Here is a 17,953-nt window from a genome sequence, read left to right on the forward strand (position 1 = left end):
GCTGGGAATGAACAGAGAAAGAATATTTGGAAGAGTACTTGGGATCATTTAGCTGATAGTGGGACAGCCTCAACTCTGCAGTTCAGGCAGCCCTTCCTCAACCACAGAATGCTAAAACGGGGCTGAAATGGTGCTATTGAAACAAGACAATAAAAACAGCCACATACATTTACACCCACTGATCATCCCATCCCATCTCATCCCATCCCATCCCATCCCATCCCATCCCATCCCATCCCATCCCATCCCATCCCATCCCATCCCCCCAGCAGAACTCCTCCAGCAACGTCCACAGAGAACACTCAGTAGAGACACCCTCGGGACAGGCTGGCTGGGAAAAGTGCCCCTAATATCAGGTATTTGTCTCAGATTTGCAGGTACATCACAACATGCACAGTGGAGGCTTTGAAACATCACTGCTTCAGATCCTCAACAAAAAAAACCATCATGGTTTGTCAGTTTAAGAAAAAAAATAGTTTTATAGTCACCACATGCTCATGATTTGTCTCATTAATCTTTAATGGCAGCTAGAAGCTACAGGTTTATAAATATATCTCTTTTATAATTGTGACAAGCAGTGACTAGATGCAGTTTTGGTGGAAAACTTTCTGAAATACTGTAAGGCTAGGTAAATTACAAGGCATTATTAGAAAATGTTGATTTTGACTTTTGGTGATATTACATTAACTTTTACAAACATTAGAAACAAACATTATTTGGTGAAATATAAACATTGCAGAAGACACTACAACCAAAAGTAATTTACTAGTCAAGTACAGAGTTAAGTAACAATTTTTTTTTCAGAACGAAGTCACAGTAAATCAAAGAAACAGTAATAAAAACCTGCATGTTGAAGAACACTCTCTTCAACAGACAGAACCTCAATTTGTGTAACACTGCAAGGGAGGAGTTGGTTTGTTCAAACCTCTCCAAGAACAGCAATTCTCTGTCACGGCAATTTTCCTGCAGTGCAAAATGGATTTGTGCCCAGATATTGGCAGGTTTTGCACCCAGGGTGCCCCCCCATGAAGGAGGTACACAAACATTTGTTATACCACAGTTCAGAAACTTGACACACAAGTAATCCCAGCCAATTTTACTTTGTCTACTTTCAATCAGCTTTAAAAACACCCTTATTAGCTCTTTGAGTTAAAAGTGTAGTACAATTTGGCTTTTTGTTTTAAAATACAGAAATACAAACATTTTAAAACTCACAACAGTAACACAACTTTTGTCCTAGAAGGTGATAAGTGTAACATGTGAGACTTGATTATGCAATTTTATGAAATATTGTCTTGTTATTATTATTCAGAGGAGTTTCTTATGATTTAGTGAAGTCAGGTTGGACAAAAAGAGCCTGAAGTTATAACACCATTTAAGACACACAGTTTCCTTAATGACACTTTAAACTGAATATTCTACACACAACACAGTGACACACGAACGACACCAATCAAGTTAATCCCTATAAAAACAGGTGCACCATAGAATTGCATAGAAAGAAATCCCTGGCATTAATAGCTTGCACTGGAGACTAGGACTTTCTCCCTGCCATTCTAGATCAAAGCATGTATGTTTTTTAAAAAGCACATCTCACACTTGACATTATTCTTAGCTATACTCTTTGGAATCACTAGTGCATATGTAATTTCAAGCAATTTTTATACTTCATGCTATTGTTTAATAACTAGAACATGAAAATCGCAAGGAAAAAATTTCCCTGCTTTCCCCTCCAAAAATCTAATGTAAAATAATATTCCTATGTAGCATAAAAATAAAATCAAATCTTTCCTCAACAACAGAGGCCTCAAGCAAAAGCCAGTGACTGAATGAAGAGGATATTCACACCAGGCGGGGAAATCCAGGGTCAAAAATCCTTTCTGTGAAGTAATTTTAAAATAGTATTTATAAGTTGGATAAAGAAACAACTCCAAGCAATAGCCAGTGGTTTATAGCTCAGTATCCACTTTGCTCATGGAAGACCTACATTCAAGTCCATACACAGATGTAAGGAAATACTCTCACCACTTCTTTATTTTGGGGCAATTCTCTCCTATTGGCTGAACTTGAGAAAATTGAAGCAGGTGTGTTTCCCTGAACATGTTGAATTTTGAAATACGCCATCATCTTCTGTTTTAAACAAAATACTGATCAGCTCTACATAAGGCCAGTGGGCTTTGTTTTACAGCAATATTGACTATATTTACTTCTTGCCTTGAACTATTTATGTTGGAAAATCCTGAATTTCAGTGCTCAAAAATACTTCCATTCCATTAAGTAATCCTTCCATTTACTCCAAACATGTGCACATGAAGTACCTACAGGAAACAGAATTACTGAGGGTTTGCCAAAAAGTCATGCAGAATAGCTGGAAGGTAAAAGTAATTTACTTCAGATATTCCTTGCAGTGAGCACTTTTGTTTCCTGATACAAACTCTGCAGACAGATTAAATCCATCCAAAAGTTTTAACGATGTGCATTATGCAGCATCAGATAAATAACAGTAAAATTTGAAAAGGCCAGGTCTCCACAAACAGATTTCATAGAAAACTAGAACTTCTGGTTTCAGATAGAATATATATTTAGAATATTTGTGCAAGAGGTGAATATATACAATAAATATATTCTGTTATATTAACTATAGTCACAATTGGTTTCTTTTTTACTTAACTACATAAATGTAGAGGTGTACCAAGGAGACATATTTCTGACTTTTTTTCACAGTAATATGGGAAAATATTATCAGATTTCTCTGGCTGCTATAGATACAGGATTTCTGGCACAGCTAAAAATGTGCCAGGAATTAAGATTATTATATTTTTGCAAAAAATTTCATTTTAATGACAAATTAATTATTGGGCTTCTGGTGGGAGAGCTAAGGAACACGTGAGCTTCATTTCTAGGAAATGCTGAAAGGCACATAAAAAATTTAGTATATAAGCTGTTCAAAAAATCAGATTCTGAGTATTTCTGCAGGTTACTTTACATTAAAATTAGCAGCTGCTTGCCTGTTGGCATTATGGAAAAACATTTCATGTATCTGTAAAGGGATGATGCTTATTCATGGACAGACATTTGTTCATTCAAGTGATACATTTGCCCTCACATCTGCTGAAACAACAGTGTGCACTTACTCTGTTGTTTACTGAGATACTGAGGCACACACATTCACATCAAAAAGTTACTTGCAAATGGTAAAAGGAGAAAAAACTTAATTTACCTGGAATTATATACATTTAGTGAACATAAGTAGAACAGCTTCAGTAAGTGATTTAATGCTAATAAATAATATGTTTAGCTAGCTGAAATTCCATTTACAATCACTTAACAGTTCTGATTCATTTTAGGATTTCTGATAATTAGGGTAAATTTTCAAAATATTACCATAGAAGGCATAGAATCACATGCAAAACCCCTGCCAGTTCCAGCGTGAAGCAGCAAACATCCATGTCTATCAGACATACAGTACAACTCGACTCGCTGTATAAATCCACATTATAGTGCACATAAAATAACATGGCACATTTCATAAAGCTGCAACTTTGCACCATAAATGACAGACACATTTTTACATCTGCAGAGACATAAGCAATGAATAATTCATTTACAAGTGAAGTACACGACCTAAGGATTATTGCCTTGCCTAAACCATTCTGGTATCACTTGGAAAGTGAGGTGGCATGAACTCCAATCCTGCAATTGAAAACATTTTTTCCAGAAACAGATAGGCTTGAAAATTTTCAAATATTTAACTTTGCTTGTGAAACTTCTTTTTCTTGAACAATATTATTTAGAAATATAATTTTAAAAAGTTGTTTGGCTCATGCTCCCAATAAAATGATTGGTGTCCTGCCAAATTGAAAATGACCCCCTTCAACACAGGTTTTTCTCCTCAAAGTCATTGTTTATGTATTATACAAACATAATTTGATGTTTTTATTTCATTTCCACTTATCACAATGCTTCTAGCAAGTATTAGATGGCATGGATGGTATCAGATTGAAATCTAATGGATTGAAAACTACATGAATGCTGCCAGTGGAAAAATACAGCCATTGCAACTGAACATGTGTGTGGAAATACGAATAAATCTTTCTTGGAGATAAATTCATGTGACAGAAGTGCAAATGTGTAATCAAAGTAGTGCAGCTTTGGCATATGCCACTGATAATTTCTATGAAAACACCTCAATCTCCTTCCACAGACTTCATCAATAGCATTCCCAGGTCAAAGCTGGCTGGGTGCAGCCTTCCCTTTCCAGGCATTACAATGGATTTGTCTCTAAATCTTCTACAAGACTATGTCTTTTACTGGACTTGCATATGTACCATCAATAATCTCTGATCAAGCCCATAAAGTTACTCACAAAATTCAGGTTGAGGTCAGGATTAACCGCTTGAAAGCTTAGGAAACTGTCGTGCAAAACACTGTCCTGGTATGCTACAACTTCAAAACGTTTAATATTCAGATTTGTGCTTGGCAAAGGTGGCCATAAATGTAAGAACAATAATATCTGAACAGTATTACAAAGCCATAGCCCAATTCTGCCTGCAAAATTCCAGCCAAGAACAACAGTAAGTTCACCTAAGTTATGATAAAAAATGAAGTGTAATACAACAACCTCCTTGAGCACTTGATGCATGTACATCCATTTAGGTAATCCAGATTGAAAGTGTTTAAGACATAGGTGCGAGAAGGAGATTTTAAAACTTTTTTAGAGACTTCTAGAGAATTTTTAGAAACCTGCAGAAACTGCACAAATCGAATGTTAATGACAACTGCCAATCACTAGAAAATAATTTTGGAGTTCTAGAATTTTTCAGTGTTAAAAATGTTCTTTAGCACTGTCTGTGTTTTCAAAGCCATTGAAACAATAAACAGGAAATCTTGTTAAAACTTCATAAGCAAAGTTGCAGCATCAGTTGCTCTAAAATGCATAGAAACTACTTTTTTCTCCAAGCATTTTCAGTCCACATAACAGCTGTTGGTTCACTCTGTTGGTTAAAAAGGCCAAGCTTTTGGAAAGCTACAACATATAAATAAATGATGGTTTTCTATACTTCTAGCAGATTTCAAAGTGCTTTCAAATGGAGACAAGTCCTCTTCCTTCTCTCCAGTATTAAGGCTCTTATAAAAAGCATAAATTCAACTAAAAGACACTTGGGCTTTCTTTATCAAATACACCACTTAATATGTTTTAATCACAAACATTTTAAGACCCTAGTTGTGTTATTCTAGCTTTATAAATGTGTTCTAGCAACTTACAAGATTACTGTATTACAAGATGGGGACCTTAATATACTAAATTGTGAAATACTCAGTAGAAGATACTGACAGTGTATTTCGGTTAAGTTCTGTTTCATTAAAAGCACAGGGATTAGAACACTGACTGGGAAATTAAAACCAAGCTACCAATACTACAGAAAGCAGCCTTGCTACTACTTCCATTAAATCAGAACCAGTAATCTACAGAAATGAAATTAAATACTCTTTCCCATCGAGTTTCCAGACCTCTTTTTTCCCCCCCAGAATGTATGGGTTTAATTATTCTGACTGAATCAGACCCTCAGGAGACAAAACTGCTCTCAATTCTCACCGATGTCAAAAGGTTCTGTGAGAACTCATTACTCCAGACATTACTCAAGCTGCTTGGGATGCTTAACCCTTTCAAGAAACATAAAAATGCAGTGTAAAAATTTACATTTAATTCCAGAACAACCTACAGAAAATCCAAGATCTTAAAGGCCTGATCTTACAGCCCTTCATAACCAGAAAATCACACTGACATGGTTTTACCACTCTCAGAAGTCATATTTGCAGAGGCCCCTCTCCAGCAAACACACACATGCCTCAATCCTGGAAAATTAGCACCCAGATTTGGCACCAGCACAACCTGTATTCAGCTGAACTCCTGAAAAAGCAAGTTGAAAAAGGAAAATGCTATGTTTAGTGCTAATATAATTTAAAACATACCTTTGAAGGCAGAAGTCACTATGCTGTGTAATTTTGATTGATATATTTTATATGGCAAGGTAGAACTTCCTTTGATTTGTCTGATTAAACCTCACCAGTTTTGTGAAATCCATCACTTACTGAAATTATTATGAAGGATTTGGAGCAGGAAATTCAGAAATCTGGCTCCTGCACTGATACTGTTTAATTAAACTCTTAACAGGAATAAAAATGAAGGTGTTACTTGTAATGCAGACTAGAATTACAGATTCAACTCTTGCCGTCTCTCCTTCCTTTGGTGCAATTCCACGACTTTCCTGTTGACCTAAACACAAGCAGCTTTGTGGGACCAATCCTACCGAAACAAACACTAGATCCTGACAAACTTTTCCATCAACGTACCACGCGAATTCTAAACCAAAACACTTTCTTTTTAAAATCTCCCGGTGAGTTGTGTTTCAAATAGGATGTGATACTGGTTTTTGTCTAACTATGTTTAAATACCTGAAAGAGGGTTCAAAATGAAAAAAAACCAAAAAACCACCTTTGCTTTAAAACGAACATTTTCACGCACAATGAAACACAGCTGTGCCTTGGGACATCTGTACTCTTGTCTTTTTGGGTTCAAAACCATAACCTGTCCCTTAGCCTGCACTATCAGGCCCTTGACCCCGCGGGACAATTAACACGAGTGGGTCAGCGAGGCGCTGAGGGCGGATCCAGCCCCTCGCCGGAGCCGGGCTTTGCTTGAGCAGGATTAGGCAAATAGGACGGAGGGATGCCCTATGGCAGTGCCCTCCGCGTTACCTGCTGAGGTAACAGCAGCTCAGCCTGACCTCCGGGGCCGGGAGGATGTGCACTCACCTGCGGATTCCGGTCCTGACCGGCACATTCCTCGCACATTCCTCGGCCCCTGTCACCGGAGCCCGGCCGGCAGCCACTGCTTTGGTGGAAGCCACAGTGCTCAGGACACTGAGGGGGAACCCACGCCCGGCCTCCGTGCCCACACCCCGTGAGCGCCTGGAAGGCGAGCCAGGATTCCCCCCGTCACCGCTAGTGACACAGAAAACACAAATTACCCCTCTGTAAACAGAACTCGGGAAAACTCCTCCGGGCGGCTCGCGGGGAGGCGCCGGGGGGAGGGCGCCGAGCTCCCCCGGGACGGGTCCCCCCGACCCTGCGCGGGCTCCGCGTTGCCCCGCCTCAGATGAAGTGGATCCAGGCGGAGTTGTCGGGGTCCTGCGGGGGCCCGTCGGCGGGCGGGACGCGCTGCCGGCCCCGCAGCCGGTAGTTCTTGCCCTCGTTGTTGTCCCAGTACTCGGCGCCGGCGACGCGGTAGCGGACGGCGAACTCCAGCGTGGTCTCGGCGGCGGCGGCACCCAGGGGCAGCAGGAAGGCGAAGCGGTCGGTGATGCCGTCGGCCGGCCCGGGCGGCTGGTACGTGGCGGCAGCCTCGGCGCAGCTGGCCCAGCCATTGAGCGTGTAGCGCACCGACACGACCTTCTCGTAGGCGAGGTTGAGGACGCGCACGGCCCCGCGCAGCCCCACCGGCTCTACCCGCACCCACTCCAGCCTCACCTTGTGCTGCCGCACCCGCTCCGCGAAGCCGGGACTGGCGCCGGGATGCGGCGGGAACAGCGGCTCCAGCAGCGGCGGCGGCGGCCCGAACAGCACCGGCTCCAGGTCCCCCAGCGCCGGCGGCTTCCTGGTCTTGAAGAGGTCGGCGGGGCGCGGCGTCGGCGGCGCGGGCAGCGGCACCCGCGGCAGGTCGGCCTCGCAGAAGAGGTGCACGGAGGTGAGCTCCAGCCCCAGCGAGTCGGCGAATCGCACGGTCTTGCGGCGCGACGGGCTCTGCTGCAGCGCGGGGCGCAGGCTGCGGTCGCCGGGCGTTGGCAGCGATTTGGCGCGGCGGCGCTGCGTGGGGCTGGGGGGCACGGCGGGCAGCGTGGGCTCCCGGCCTCGGCTCGGCGGCGGCTTCTCGCCCGCCGCCTCCCGAACCACGGGCGTGGGCGCGGCGTCGCCGTCGGGGCTGCAGCCCGCCCTGCACTGCTCGGCCAGGCTGCCATAGAGGCAGGCGCTGCAGCTGAAGTTGCGCGGCAGGTAGAGCCGGGGCGGCGGCGCGGGCACCGAGCTGTGCAGCGAGCCCGCTTTATCCATGGGGCGCCGGCAGGAGCGGCGGCGGTGCCGGCGGCTGTCGCGGCACCGGGGCTCCTCCTCTCGGGCCGCGGCGTGCGGACAGCGAGGCGGTATTACCGCCCGGTCCGCGGGCTCTGTCTCTCGCCCGAACCCAGCGGGATGCCCTCGGCGATGTCCAGGTCGCGGCCGGCCCCGGGGGATGCCGGCGGGTGCATATGCGCGGGGGCGGCGGCGGCGGGACCGCAGCGCTCCGGCTGCTGCCGCTGGTGACGTGCCGCGGTCAGGCAACGACACACGCCCAGAACCATCCTTCCTTCCCCATGGCTCTCACCCGCCCCAGTGCCCGCCTCGGTGTCGGCCTCGCCACGGTCCCTAATTAAACCCCGCGGCTCCCCCTTTCCGCTCTCTCCCTCTATGCTGTCCCTCCTCTTCTTCTTCTTCCCCTTCTCCTTCGCCTCCTTCTCCTCCTCCGCCTCCTCCTCCTCGCTCTGTTCTGGGTCTTTCCTCGAGGATCTCATCCAAAAAGAGGAGGCGGCAGGGATTCCCCAGTGGAAGCATTAAAATTCATAGCGGCGCTCTCGCTCGTCCGATCCCGTTACAGAAATAGCTGCGAGAGCAAGAGGCAAAGCCGGGCTCGGGAAGATTACACGGGCCGGTAAGAAACAGCTGGCTTGCAAGTTGGATCTCACAGTGTACATTTAAAGGAAGAAATCCAGCTAATCTGCTGTAATGCGTTTACAGTACATCTGCCGAATAAAATACACCTGCCGCAGTCCTGCCACGCGTCTCCATCGGGGGTAAAAGCAGCTCCGGCCGAAACAAGGGGGGATGATTGTGTGAAACACACAAACCGCGCTGCCTCTTGCCAGAAGAACATTTGGTAACTGCTGAGCAATATTCAAATAAATTACAGCTTAATGATAGACTCTGGTGTAGCCAGTTCAAGGAGTTAAACCACCATTTTAGTAAGCCGCTTCATTCCAGACTTCCCGTAATCTGGGACTCGTTTTTAATTAGTAAATGGCATTAAAAACAATGATCCTACCATTCTGCCAGAGCCTGAGCCTAAACTGTGTTGACATGTGATTCTGATTTAGCTTCTGAGCAGGAGCTTTTTACACCTCTAGCATTTTATCTGCAGCACTTGGTGTTCCTTTGACAGCCTAGACAGTGGAAATGCGGCTGCTAAGATTAAGAATGGGACAAGTAAACCTGATAAGAGTAAAAAAAAAAAGCCACCAGAATAGAGGGAAAAGTTACCCGCTGTCTCATATCAGAACAATCAGCTTTAATTCCTTTACTAATAAGCATGAAAATAATTCCTAGATTATTGCTGCTGGCTTCCAAATCTTTTTAATGACAGATAAGTAGGGAAAATTATGCCCATCGGTGTTAAATTTGACACCATTATGTTTCATTGTGCCACTGTCTCACATTCACAGCCTGATTACAGGTTTTGAAAAATCAAATACTAACAACATAAATAAGTACATCTGAATTCACTAGCCCAGGATCTTAAAATTATTTCACTTGTCCTTTAACACACACTATGAGAAAAATTTTTAAGGTCTCTTTCCTGTGTCTCCCTCACAGAAATGAGTATTTCAGTAAAACAACATGAACTCATGTCTGTTTTTTGTCTGCTCATGCTAATTTGGGGGAGAACAAGAACAGACTCAAATAATTGTTCAAACAGGTTTTAAGGCTACAGCCTTTTGAATTTTTTTCAGTAATTTCTCTCTGTCATAATGAACATTTTTGAATGAACTAACACTTGGTTTTGCTGATGTTCATTTCACTTTAAATCAAGTAGAGAGAATTTTATTTTTTACATTAATATGCAAAGTCCTTGCATTTTTAAACCATTGTGAAACTACCAGCACTAATAAGATAAATTGGTTTAAACCAAATTACACATTCAGTCAGGTCTGGATGTTTTTGTGGTATGCCTGGGAACACAACTTTGGAGTAATTTAGCTTCTGCTGTACTTTACAGAATTGGGGTGCCTTTGTAAAATTTCACTTCCTCTCTTCTGGTAGTGTTACTTGCCCAACTTCTTCTTACCATAAACTTGTGTAATACTCCTGCTTTTTGGCTTTCTCAGGTCTCCTCTTTCCTTCCACAACCATGGTATTTCACGGAACCAAAACCCCAACTTCCTTCTTCTCTGGTGATTGCAGGTGAGGTAGTTCATGTAACTGAGTTGAAAATACAGATTCCTCAAAGGTAGTAAACCAAAAATTAGCATAAAACCCATGAAAATACAGTGAAAAGAAAGAAAAAAAAAACCCAAACCCAAACCAACACAATAAGCTTTGGACCAGCCAGGTCAAGGCAACACGACATACAGGGGCACCTCAGCCTTGTCTCAAGCACTGTCATTATGTAAACACCACCAGAATCCTCACAGTGGTATTTTTCACTTTGTTCTCTCAATCCAAACATTCTCAACAAGTCTCACTGAATCTGAGGATGCTGCTGCTTTCTTTTAGCTCTTGCTTACTTGCCAAGTGAATTGTAGGAACTCTTACTCATGCCTTTCACTTCTGACGGTGTCCTTACTACCAGGCTTGTCTTCCTCCTCTGATGAATTTTAAGACAGGTGCAGTAAATGAAAGTTTAAAGCATTGAAATTTAACAAATATACACACAGACATCCCCTCAAATAACCTGCAGCCTTGAGCATCCTTCTGTGATGTGGAAACTGGTTTGAGTTAAAAATGGGAAGCATCAGGCACCATTTGTAAAAGGAAATCTAGAAAGAAATTTTGGGTTTGCCTACTGTAAATATTTGTACACAGCAAATGCTGAAATCCTTAGAAGCGAGTAAGCACTACCACACAGAGAAACTACGGTTTAATGTATGCAGTAGTAGGCAGCCATCCACCACCCCCTCTCGATCTTAATTTAGTTCACAAAATTTTGAACACTTAAGTTTCAAAGTCTAATCTGTCTCTGCTTTTATAGCACTATGGTAAGGACATTTTTCAAGACTCTTTTCTAAATAATACTGTCAAAACCAAGCTGATACAAAAATCATTAGTACTGACCTAGCTACACTCTTTGAAGAAATACCTATTACTTTTTTGCTGGAAAGTAGTATTTTTATGACAAGATAATTTTGAAGGTGCAAGCAGTAACAGAGATAAATTCTCTGTAAATTCTAGAGCTATACAGGGTTGCTCTATTATAGGGCAAGAAGAGCAGAAGGTCTCACATTGCAATTAGTGTCAACAGACTTAGGAAATGGTGCTCGGGCATTGTTTTCATTTGTCCAGATTCCTCTCCCTTTGCAGATTTAAATAGCACGGTCACAGGATAAAGGTTTGTCCTAATTAACATCGTCCTAATAACACTTTGTTGACCTGTCTCTGCATCTTCCAGCTGACGTCAAAAATTTTAAAGACAGCCTCTTGTTTGCCTACATGAGCTGAGTGCTCCTGACATTTCCGCCGTGCCAAAGTGCATTTAAAATCCGTCTGATGCTTGAGTATTTCCAGCTAAATGAACAGAAATGTTGGGTCCTGTTTTGTTACAGGATTTGCAAAGAAAAAGGCAGAACTGTAGCAGAAAGTGAACAGGGAGCTTTCTCCTGCTGCATTTATTGATTGTCTCAAGTTCAGGTAATCTAGGACAAAGCAAACACCGGCGCTGGGGAGCATTAGGCAGAACTACAATGGAACCATTAATAGGGCAGAGTGTCTGAGTGCTGGGGCTTATCCAAAGTGGCCACTGTCACATGTCCACTTTAACTTTCCAGAACAGGTTTATATTTAGTAATGAGAATTGCAGGCAGATAAAATGGATGTAAAGGCGAAGTGCATTACGGTTACGGCAGTTTTGGAGATGAAGTTGTGACTCAGTGCATGAATTATAAAGGTCAACTTCTACTCTCATTTGTGCAGCTCCTCTGAAGCTGATGAACTATGTAGGTATTACATGAGAATATCACCCCTGAGTTTAATGATCTTATGAAGGTGACTATATGAAGGTGACAATGGTATTTACGGTGGCAGTCTGTAAGCCTTGCGTGATACAGCTGTTTTGCACGCTTCTACTTTAAAAATACCTTCCCACATTGATGATTAACTCAGACTTTATTTATTTCCCCAAGAAAATATCTTAGTCACATCTCAAGAAGTGCCAGATTAGAATTAGATAGCATGTTTGAGGTGTATATATATATATATATATATATATAAAATTAAGTATTTTGTTAAAGAACAATGGTATTGATTTCTGTATCAAATATTATCTTTACCCAACCAGGTTATGCAGTCTTTATCTATTAAAGTGAAAGTTCTTTGATTCATAGTTATATCAGGGATATTTGATGTCAAACAGAGATCAGTGAGTAAATTCCAACAGGCTGAAAGTTCTGCTAAACAAGAGATGTGACACTTGGAAAAGGTGTTTTGTGGTTTGGTATTGGTTTCTAGGGTTTTGGTTTTGTTGTTTTTCCTTTTAAATATTGGGATCCAAATGAAGATATGGCATTAACAAGAAAATAGAATTTTAAGAGTTTACCTATGTTCATGACCTTGTCAATCTGCCTTAGACTATGATGAAGCTCACACACAATTTTATTAATTAAGCACTAACTGTCTGTTGACTCTTAAGTGATTGGCTTAAGACTTTTGGAGAGAGCAAAAAAAGCTTAAAAAAAAGCTCAGTTAAGGCAGTGAAAAAGAAAAAAATACCCTAACATATCACATTTATGGAGAAAATTATAAAGAGCATTTCTTTTTCTTATATAAATAATTCTGCACTTTTTAGAAGGATTGAATTTTCTTAACAAGGATTAAGTAACAGCAAGCAGGTCTGGGACTCTTTCAGTCCTAGAAGTTTTAACACAGCTCTTCACGCAAATATCTGAAAAAATGCACTTAGGGATGTCCCCAAATCCCATCTTCTGGTAAAAGTCCTCGTGACTCAGTCTTCATGCCATGTTATAACCACTGCAAATGGTTCTCAGTAGCACTAGTTCGTGACTTTAGACCCAAAAATAAGCTTGTTGCATACTTGATTTTATTTTTTTTTCATAGTTAAAGTTCTATTGGTCAGGCAGTGATTCACTGTGACTATTTAGATTCCTTATATTTTAAGAATGATTTGTCTTATCACTTTTTTTTTTTTTTTTAATTTGTTCCTTTCTTCACCTTTCTCACAGCTTTTCCTTCTACTTGGTCATTTCATATCCATTCTTCTCAAATGCAATACTCTCTTCCTATTCATCTTTTTACACCTCTGCACAGGCTCCCTCCTTCCCTCACCCCTTTCAGCTCTCTCGTGTTTTTGCCTCCAAGCCTCCCAGTTCTGTCATTTCTCCCATTCCTGTTCTCTGGGGAGCTCCCTCACAGCCCTTCCTTCTCCTGCTCCCACCACCTCAGCCCAGTGTCCGCTCCCAGATACGAGGCTCTCCCATATCCATGCATATTGGATATGGAGAATCTGTGATTGGCTGGTTTTCAGGCAGCAAACATCAAAGGTCACCTCTCACTACTCCAAAATCCTTGTACAGAGATTTGAGGATATTTTCACAATCACTTTTGCACTCATGGTGAAGAGAAGGTGTGAAGAGTAGGGAGCACACCAGAGGTCAGATTAACCTGATCATCTCAGGATAAAAGTGATCCACTCGCCAGCTTCCAGCTGCAAAAACAAATGAAACACCCCACAATGGCCAGTTCTGCTTAGACATGTCGCAATCCCCTGACAACCATACAGGTCAAGAAGCCAAGACCACAAGAAATCAATCAAAATCAGAAGGCTGATACAGCTCCAGAAAAGGAAGAGATTTTCAACCAAGTTTAGCAAGTCTGTTATCTTACAACACACAGACTAAAATGGAAATACACAGCAAGTTACACTGTTCAAACATTCCCAGGTGAAATAAGGAATGTACCAACAAAAAAGAACAGTGAGTGTGGAACCTTCAAGATGTGAAAAATCCAGCAGCCATAAGGGATAAAGAGATTAATCGGGTTGACCTGTTTGGTCCAAATGATTCTGAAACTAAGTCTTCACAAGTATGTCTACATGTGAGAGATGCACTCCCAAGAATCCTTCAAACCTTTCCTGGAAGAACACAAAAGCCATTATCTCTCAGAAGATGCTCAATGGTACTTTAGCTGAGATTGCTTCCTGTGGCTACAGCAAGAGAGCTGAAGGGTGAAAAAGGAGCTGACATTGTGAATGATAAAATGAAGGGACACAACATAGAAATTCATGAATTGTCATTTATCTCAAGCCACACAAAGGTCTCACTCCCGCAAGAAGATCCCGAGCACTTACACTGGCACTGTGCTCTCACACCAGACGGAAGTGCTGCAGCCGTTTCTACTCCTACTGCTTTTGAATAGAACAGTCCTAATGTGAAGATTCCACATACAAACCCAAACCAGTGTACTAAACACGATGACATCCGAGGCTCTCTAACCAATAATGTCAGGAATAATAAAAATACAGGAGGTTCCACTGCTTTCTGGCCTTCCTCACTCAGTCATGCTGGGGAGCTGCACTGCTGTCTGCACTGACCTAGCATTTCTATATTGTAATCTCATGCTGTTTTAAAGCTCGTTAGACTGAGGAAAACAATAAAATTTCCTTCTGAGCACTGTGGATATTTGTAGTTTTGAAGATGCTATTAATAGAGTTATAAGCTGATGAATGCCAGCTCCCACCACATAGGTTTAGTTTCCTCCTGGCCATAAGATAGATTCATTAGAGCTTTAAAGAGCTTATTCTGGGGATGAAGAGCAACCTCTTCCTTTAGATTCACTCTGAATGACTATGGCTGGCCTAGTATGGTAACAAGGTGTTTGATGCTGCTGAGAACCAAAGCAATGCCTTACTTTAGGAATATTCCTAAATCCATGCCCTACTCCATGTGATGACCCAACCTTGAGAAGGCATTTAACAATATTCTTATCTTAAAGACTGCTAAATCCCCTTGAGCTTCAGATAAACATTTCCATGCATTCCTTGTTAATTTGGCAAAACATAGAAATGGAGGAATTCAACGTCTTTTTAGATTTATTTCATTAGTAAATATGTGCATAAATGTAATTTTTAGTAGTTTTCTAGCATCAGTTTCTTAATTGTGTTCCTCTTCAGGTATCTCAACATCAGAGCTAAAGAACCACCGTTTTTCTGGCAGCAAATCTGAGTTTCAAGAGACAGTCCCTTTGAGAGGAATGGAGTGTCACCTACTGAACTGTGAACCAAGTAAGCACCTACACCAGAAAGGGCCCAAACTACAGACTTCCATCTGAAATGGCAGTAATTTTTGTACCTATTTGGTATTTTGCTGCAAGTCAAATGGGAAAGTTATAAAGAAACTATTAAAACCTTACAAACTAGGTCTTTATTTGTTGATACTTTGAACAATATGCAACTTTCATCTCTTTCAGTATTCTGTCTGAAAATCTCAGCCAATGACTGTCTGGAGTCAAGCTCTATATCTTGGTTTTTAATTTGCAGGAAACAGGGGTTGTTTTTGCTGTAGTAACTTGTCCTAACTTCTATTTGATCATGGTGCTGCAGCTACACAAGTGCAGTATAAATCCCTCAGGACAGAAATCCCTCTAAGACTATGTTCTTCCCTTCTTTGTACCTTTCCCCCTATGGTGAAATATTTTCTAATCCTGTTTTCCATGTTTAGATATAACATGCAAGCTCTACAAAACATCCTTCACAAGCAGCCCCAAGATAAAGAAATTCATACATGCTTGTTTCATTCCCGTTTTCCACTAAATAGAAAATGCAAACATATATATATCTGTGAAACTAGAAACATTTTTCGAAGTCCAGAAGGAGATAATTTCTTCCATTCAGACAACTGAAAATCATGCTGCTTCAATGAGAAAGCTGAAAAATTAGTGCATTACCATTAATGCACTACCAACAATAACTAAAGCCAAACATGTTTGTCACATTAATTTTAAGTTGCAGCCATTGCAGACAGTCAGTTTTTTAGGACCACATAAAAAAAAATTTGCAGGGAAAACTATAAACATTATTTCCATGCTTTCCAGTTTTTCACGCCAGGTAAGAGTTTTGCTATGTTTTTTGAAACTGCCAAATCAGACAGATTAGACAGGTTTTACTATAAGAACAAAGACCACACCACAGATTATTCTACAAGACCTGCAGCAGAAGGCCAGAAAAGCTGCTGACTAAAGGCCTAGAGCACAAAGAAACAAATACACAACACTTCAGCCATCATAAGCTTAATCAAGTTATGTGCCTTTGAACACACTGGGTTCTTCCAGCAGAGGAAACAGCAGCTTCTTGTTTTTGTGTTAAGTTCTCTCAAGAACAACACCATTCCTGTTCAAGGAAAGGAAATAAAGTTGCAGGCTGGATCAGCCAGAAGTGCTTCCTGCATTAAAGGTGCCAAAACAAAACAAGTGAATTATTGACAACAATGCAAAAATGCTATGATGGAACACCTGAAAGTTAAATCAACATTCTTCTCCTATTGTTTTAGGTCCAAACATCCAAAGGACTGATTCACTATCAAATCCTGGAGCCAGAAAGAAAATCAATCTCTAACTGCATTGTTCTGACAGAAAACAATCAGCTTGCCAGCATACAGTTTCTCCAAGTGAAGGAAATTCAGGAACTAAACCCAAACCAGTCAGGAACACTTTCACTGCCAGCAAAATTCTCAGCAACAGCACATAAGAATGTGTTTGAAAATACACGGGGCTTCCCTATCTCTCTGAACTGTCACTTTCCTCTCAGTGTGTTGTCAATCAAGAGTTAGTTTATCCTGCCTTTTGGACTACCATTTGTCTGTTTCCAAAGGTACAGTCTGTCAAAATACCTGACTTTTGCCCGTAAGTCAAATCCCTTTTGCATGATGAAAAGCCTGAAATAACAGCCTAATCTAAAGCAGAACCATCACTATGACGGGAATATGACTGTTATTCCTAGAAGGATCTTACACATCTGACTGTTCCATGATTTTAAACGCTCTGAACAGAAATTTAGTTTCTAGATATTTACAACATCCTCCCCTCTGGAAATACTGGAATGCTGCTGTTTGCAAATGCTTACCTCGGACTATGACGGGGCTGAACACAGCAGCCTCCTGCTGTCCATCAGGGAATGCTTCATTCAGGACTACAGCTGAGGGAACAGTGTAGATGAACCTTCAGTCAGGAGTCTTCTGCTCATTCACCTCCTCTGAATCACACATGCAAGATTTACAGGTAACAAAAATCTGCATTTTATATCCTCCAACTTACAGAAAATGGTGGCATCATGGGAACTGTACAGGAAGAAAAAGGACCAACTATAACCCATACTCAAACCAAGCTACTCTAGGGTTTGGGGTTTTTTAAATATTTACAGTAGCAAAAAATATTTTCTCAGTTATGTAAAATATATTACAAAATAATAAGGTGTTAAAGAGAATAGGATACTTTGAAAACCAACCATCATAATGCAGGTGAATTTCTGCTTGGTGTTATGACAGTAGAGATCTTAAAAATTACAGGAGGGGTGGATGGTAAGGCTGAGGAAGAAAGCAAAGGAATCCTGTCCTGAGAGTCTGTTGTAGAGGTGAGGCATTTGTCTCAGAGCTGAAACTGCAGAGGTTTTCATGCCACTGCATGTAAAAGGTAATTAAAAATTACATTTTGCACATGCTGATGAGAAGTTTGAGACAGAGAACCTTTCTGCACCTCCAGAGATCAAGAACTGACATTGTAAGGCACCTTTTGGAAGCTTTTGACTTGGTAGAGATTTTGTAAATTAAAACTAAGATGTTCAGGAGCAATGGGTGGTACTTGCCAATAGGCACTGAATCCCCCACCCAGGCCTTTGCAGGCAGAGATCATGGCCATTAAAACAGAA

At 41.6% G+C, this 17,953-nt stretch overlaps 1 protein-coding gene across 1 annotated transcript; it reads right to left on the bottom strand.

Moving 5' to 3' along the window:
- Positions 1 to 495: 495 nt before the first annotated feature.
- Positions 496 to 17,877, bottom strand: PPP1R3E (protein phosphatase 1 regulatory subunit 3E). Its single transcript, XM_048316898.1, has one exon. The coding sequence runs from the start codon at positions 8,107 to 8,109 to the stop codon at positions 7,156 to 7,158; it is 954 nt and encodes a 317-aa protein (XP_048172855.1). The 5' UTR covers positions 8,110 to 17,877; the 3' UTR covers positions 496 to 7,155.
- Between the last annotated feature and the right edge of the window lie 76 nt (positions 17,878 to 17,953).

Source organism: Corvus hawaiiensis, chromosome 12, assembly GCF_020740725.1.
Source record: "Corvus hawaiiensis isolate bCorHaw1 chromosome 12, bCorHaw1.pri.cur, whole genome shotgun sequence".
Taxonomy (NCBI): domain Eukaryota; kingdom Metazoa; phylum Chordata; class Aves; order Passeriformes; family Corvidae; genus Corvus; species Corvus hawaiiensis.

Bases quoted from the DNA above. Each gene is read 5' to 3' on its own strand.
- PPP1R3E (XM_048316898.1), bottom strand. From the start codon at position 8,109: ATGGATAAAGCGGGCTCGCTGCACAGCTCGGTGCCCGCGCCGCCGCCC.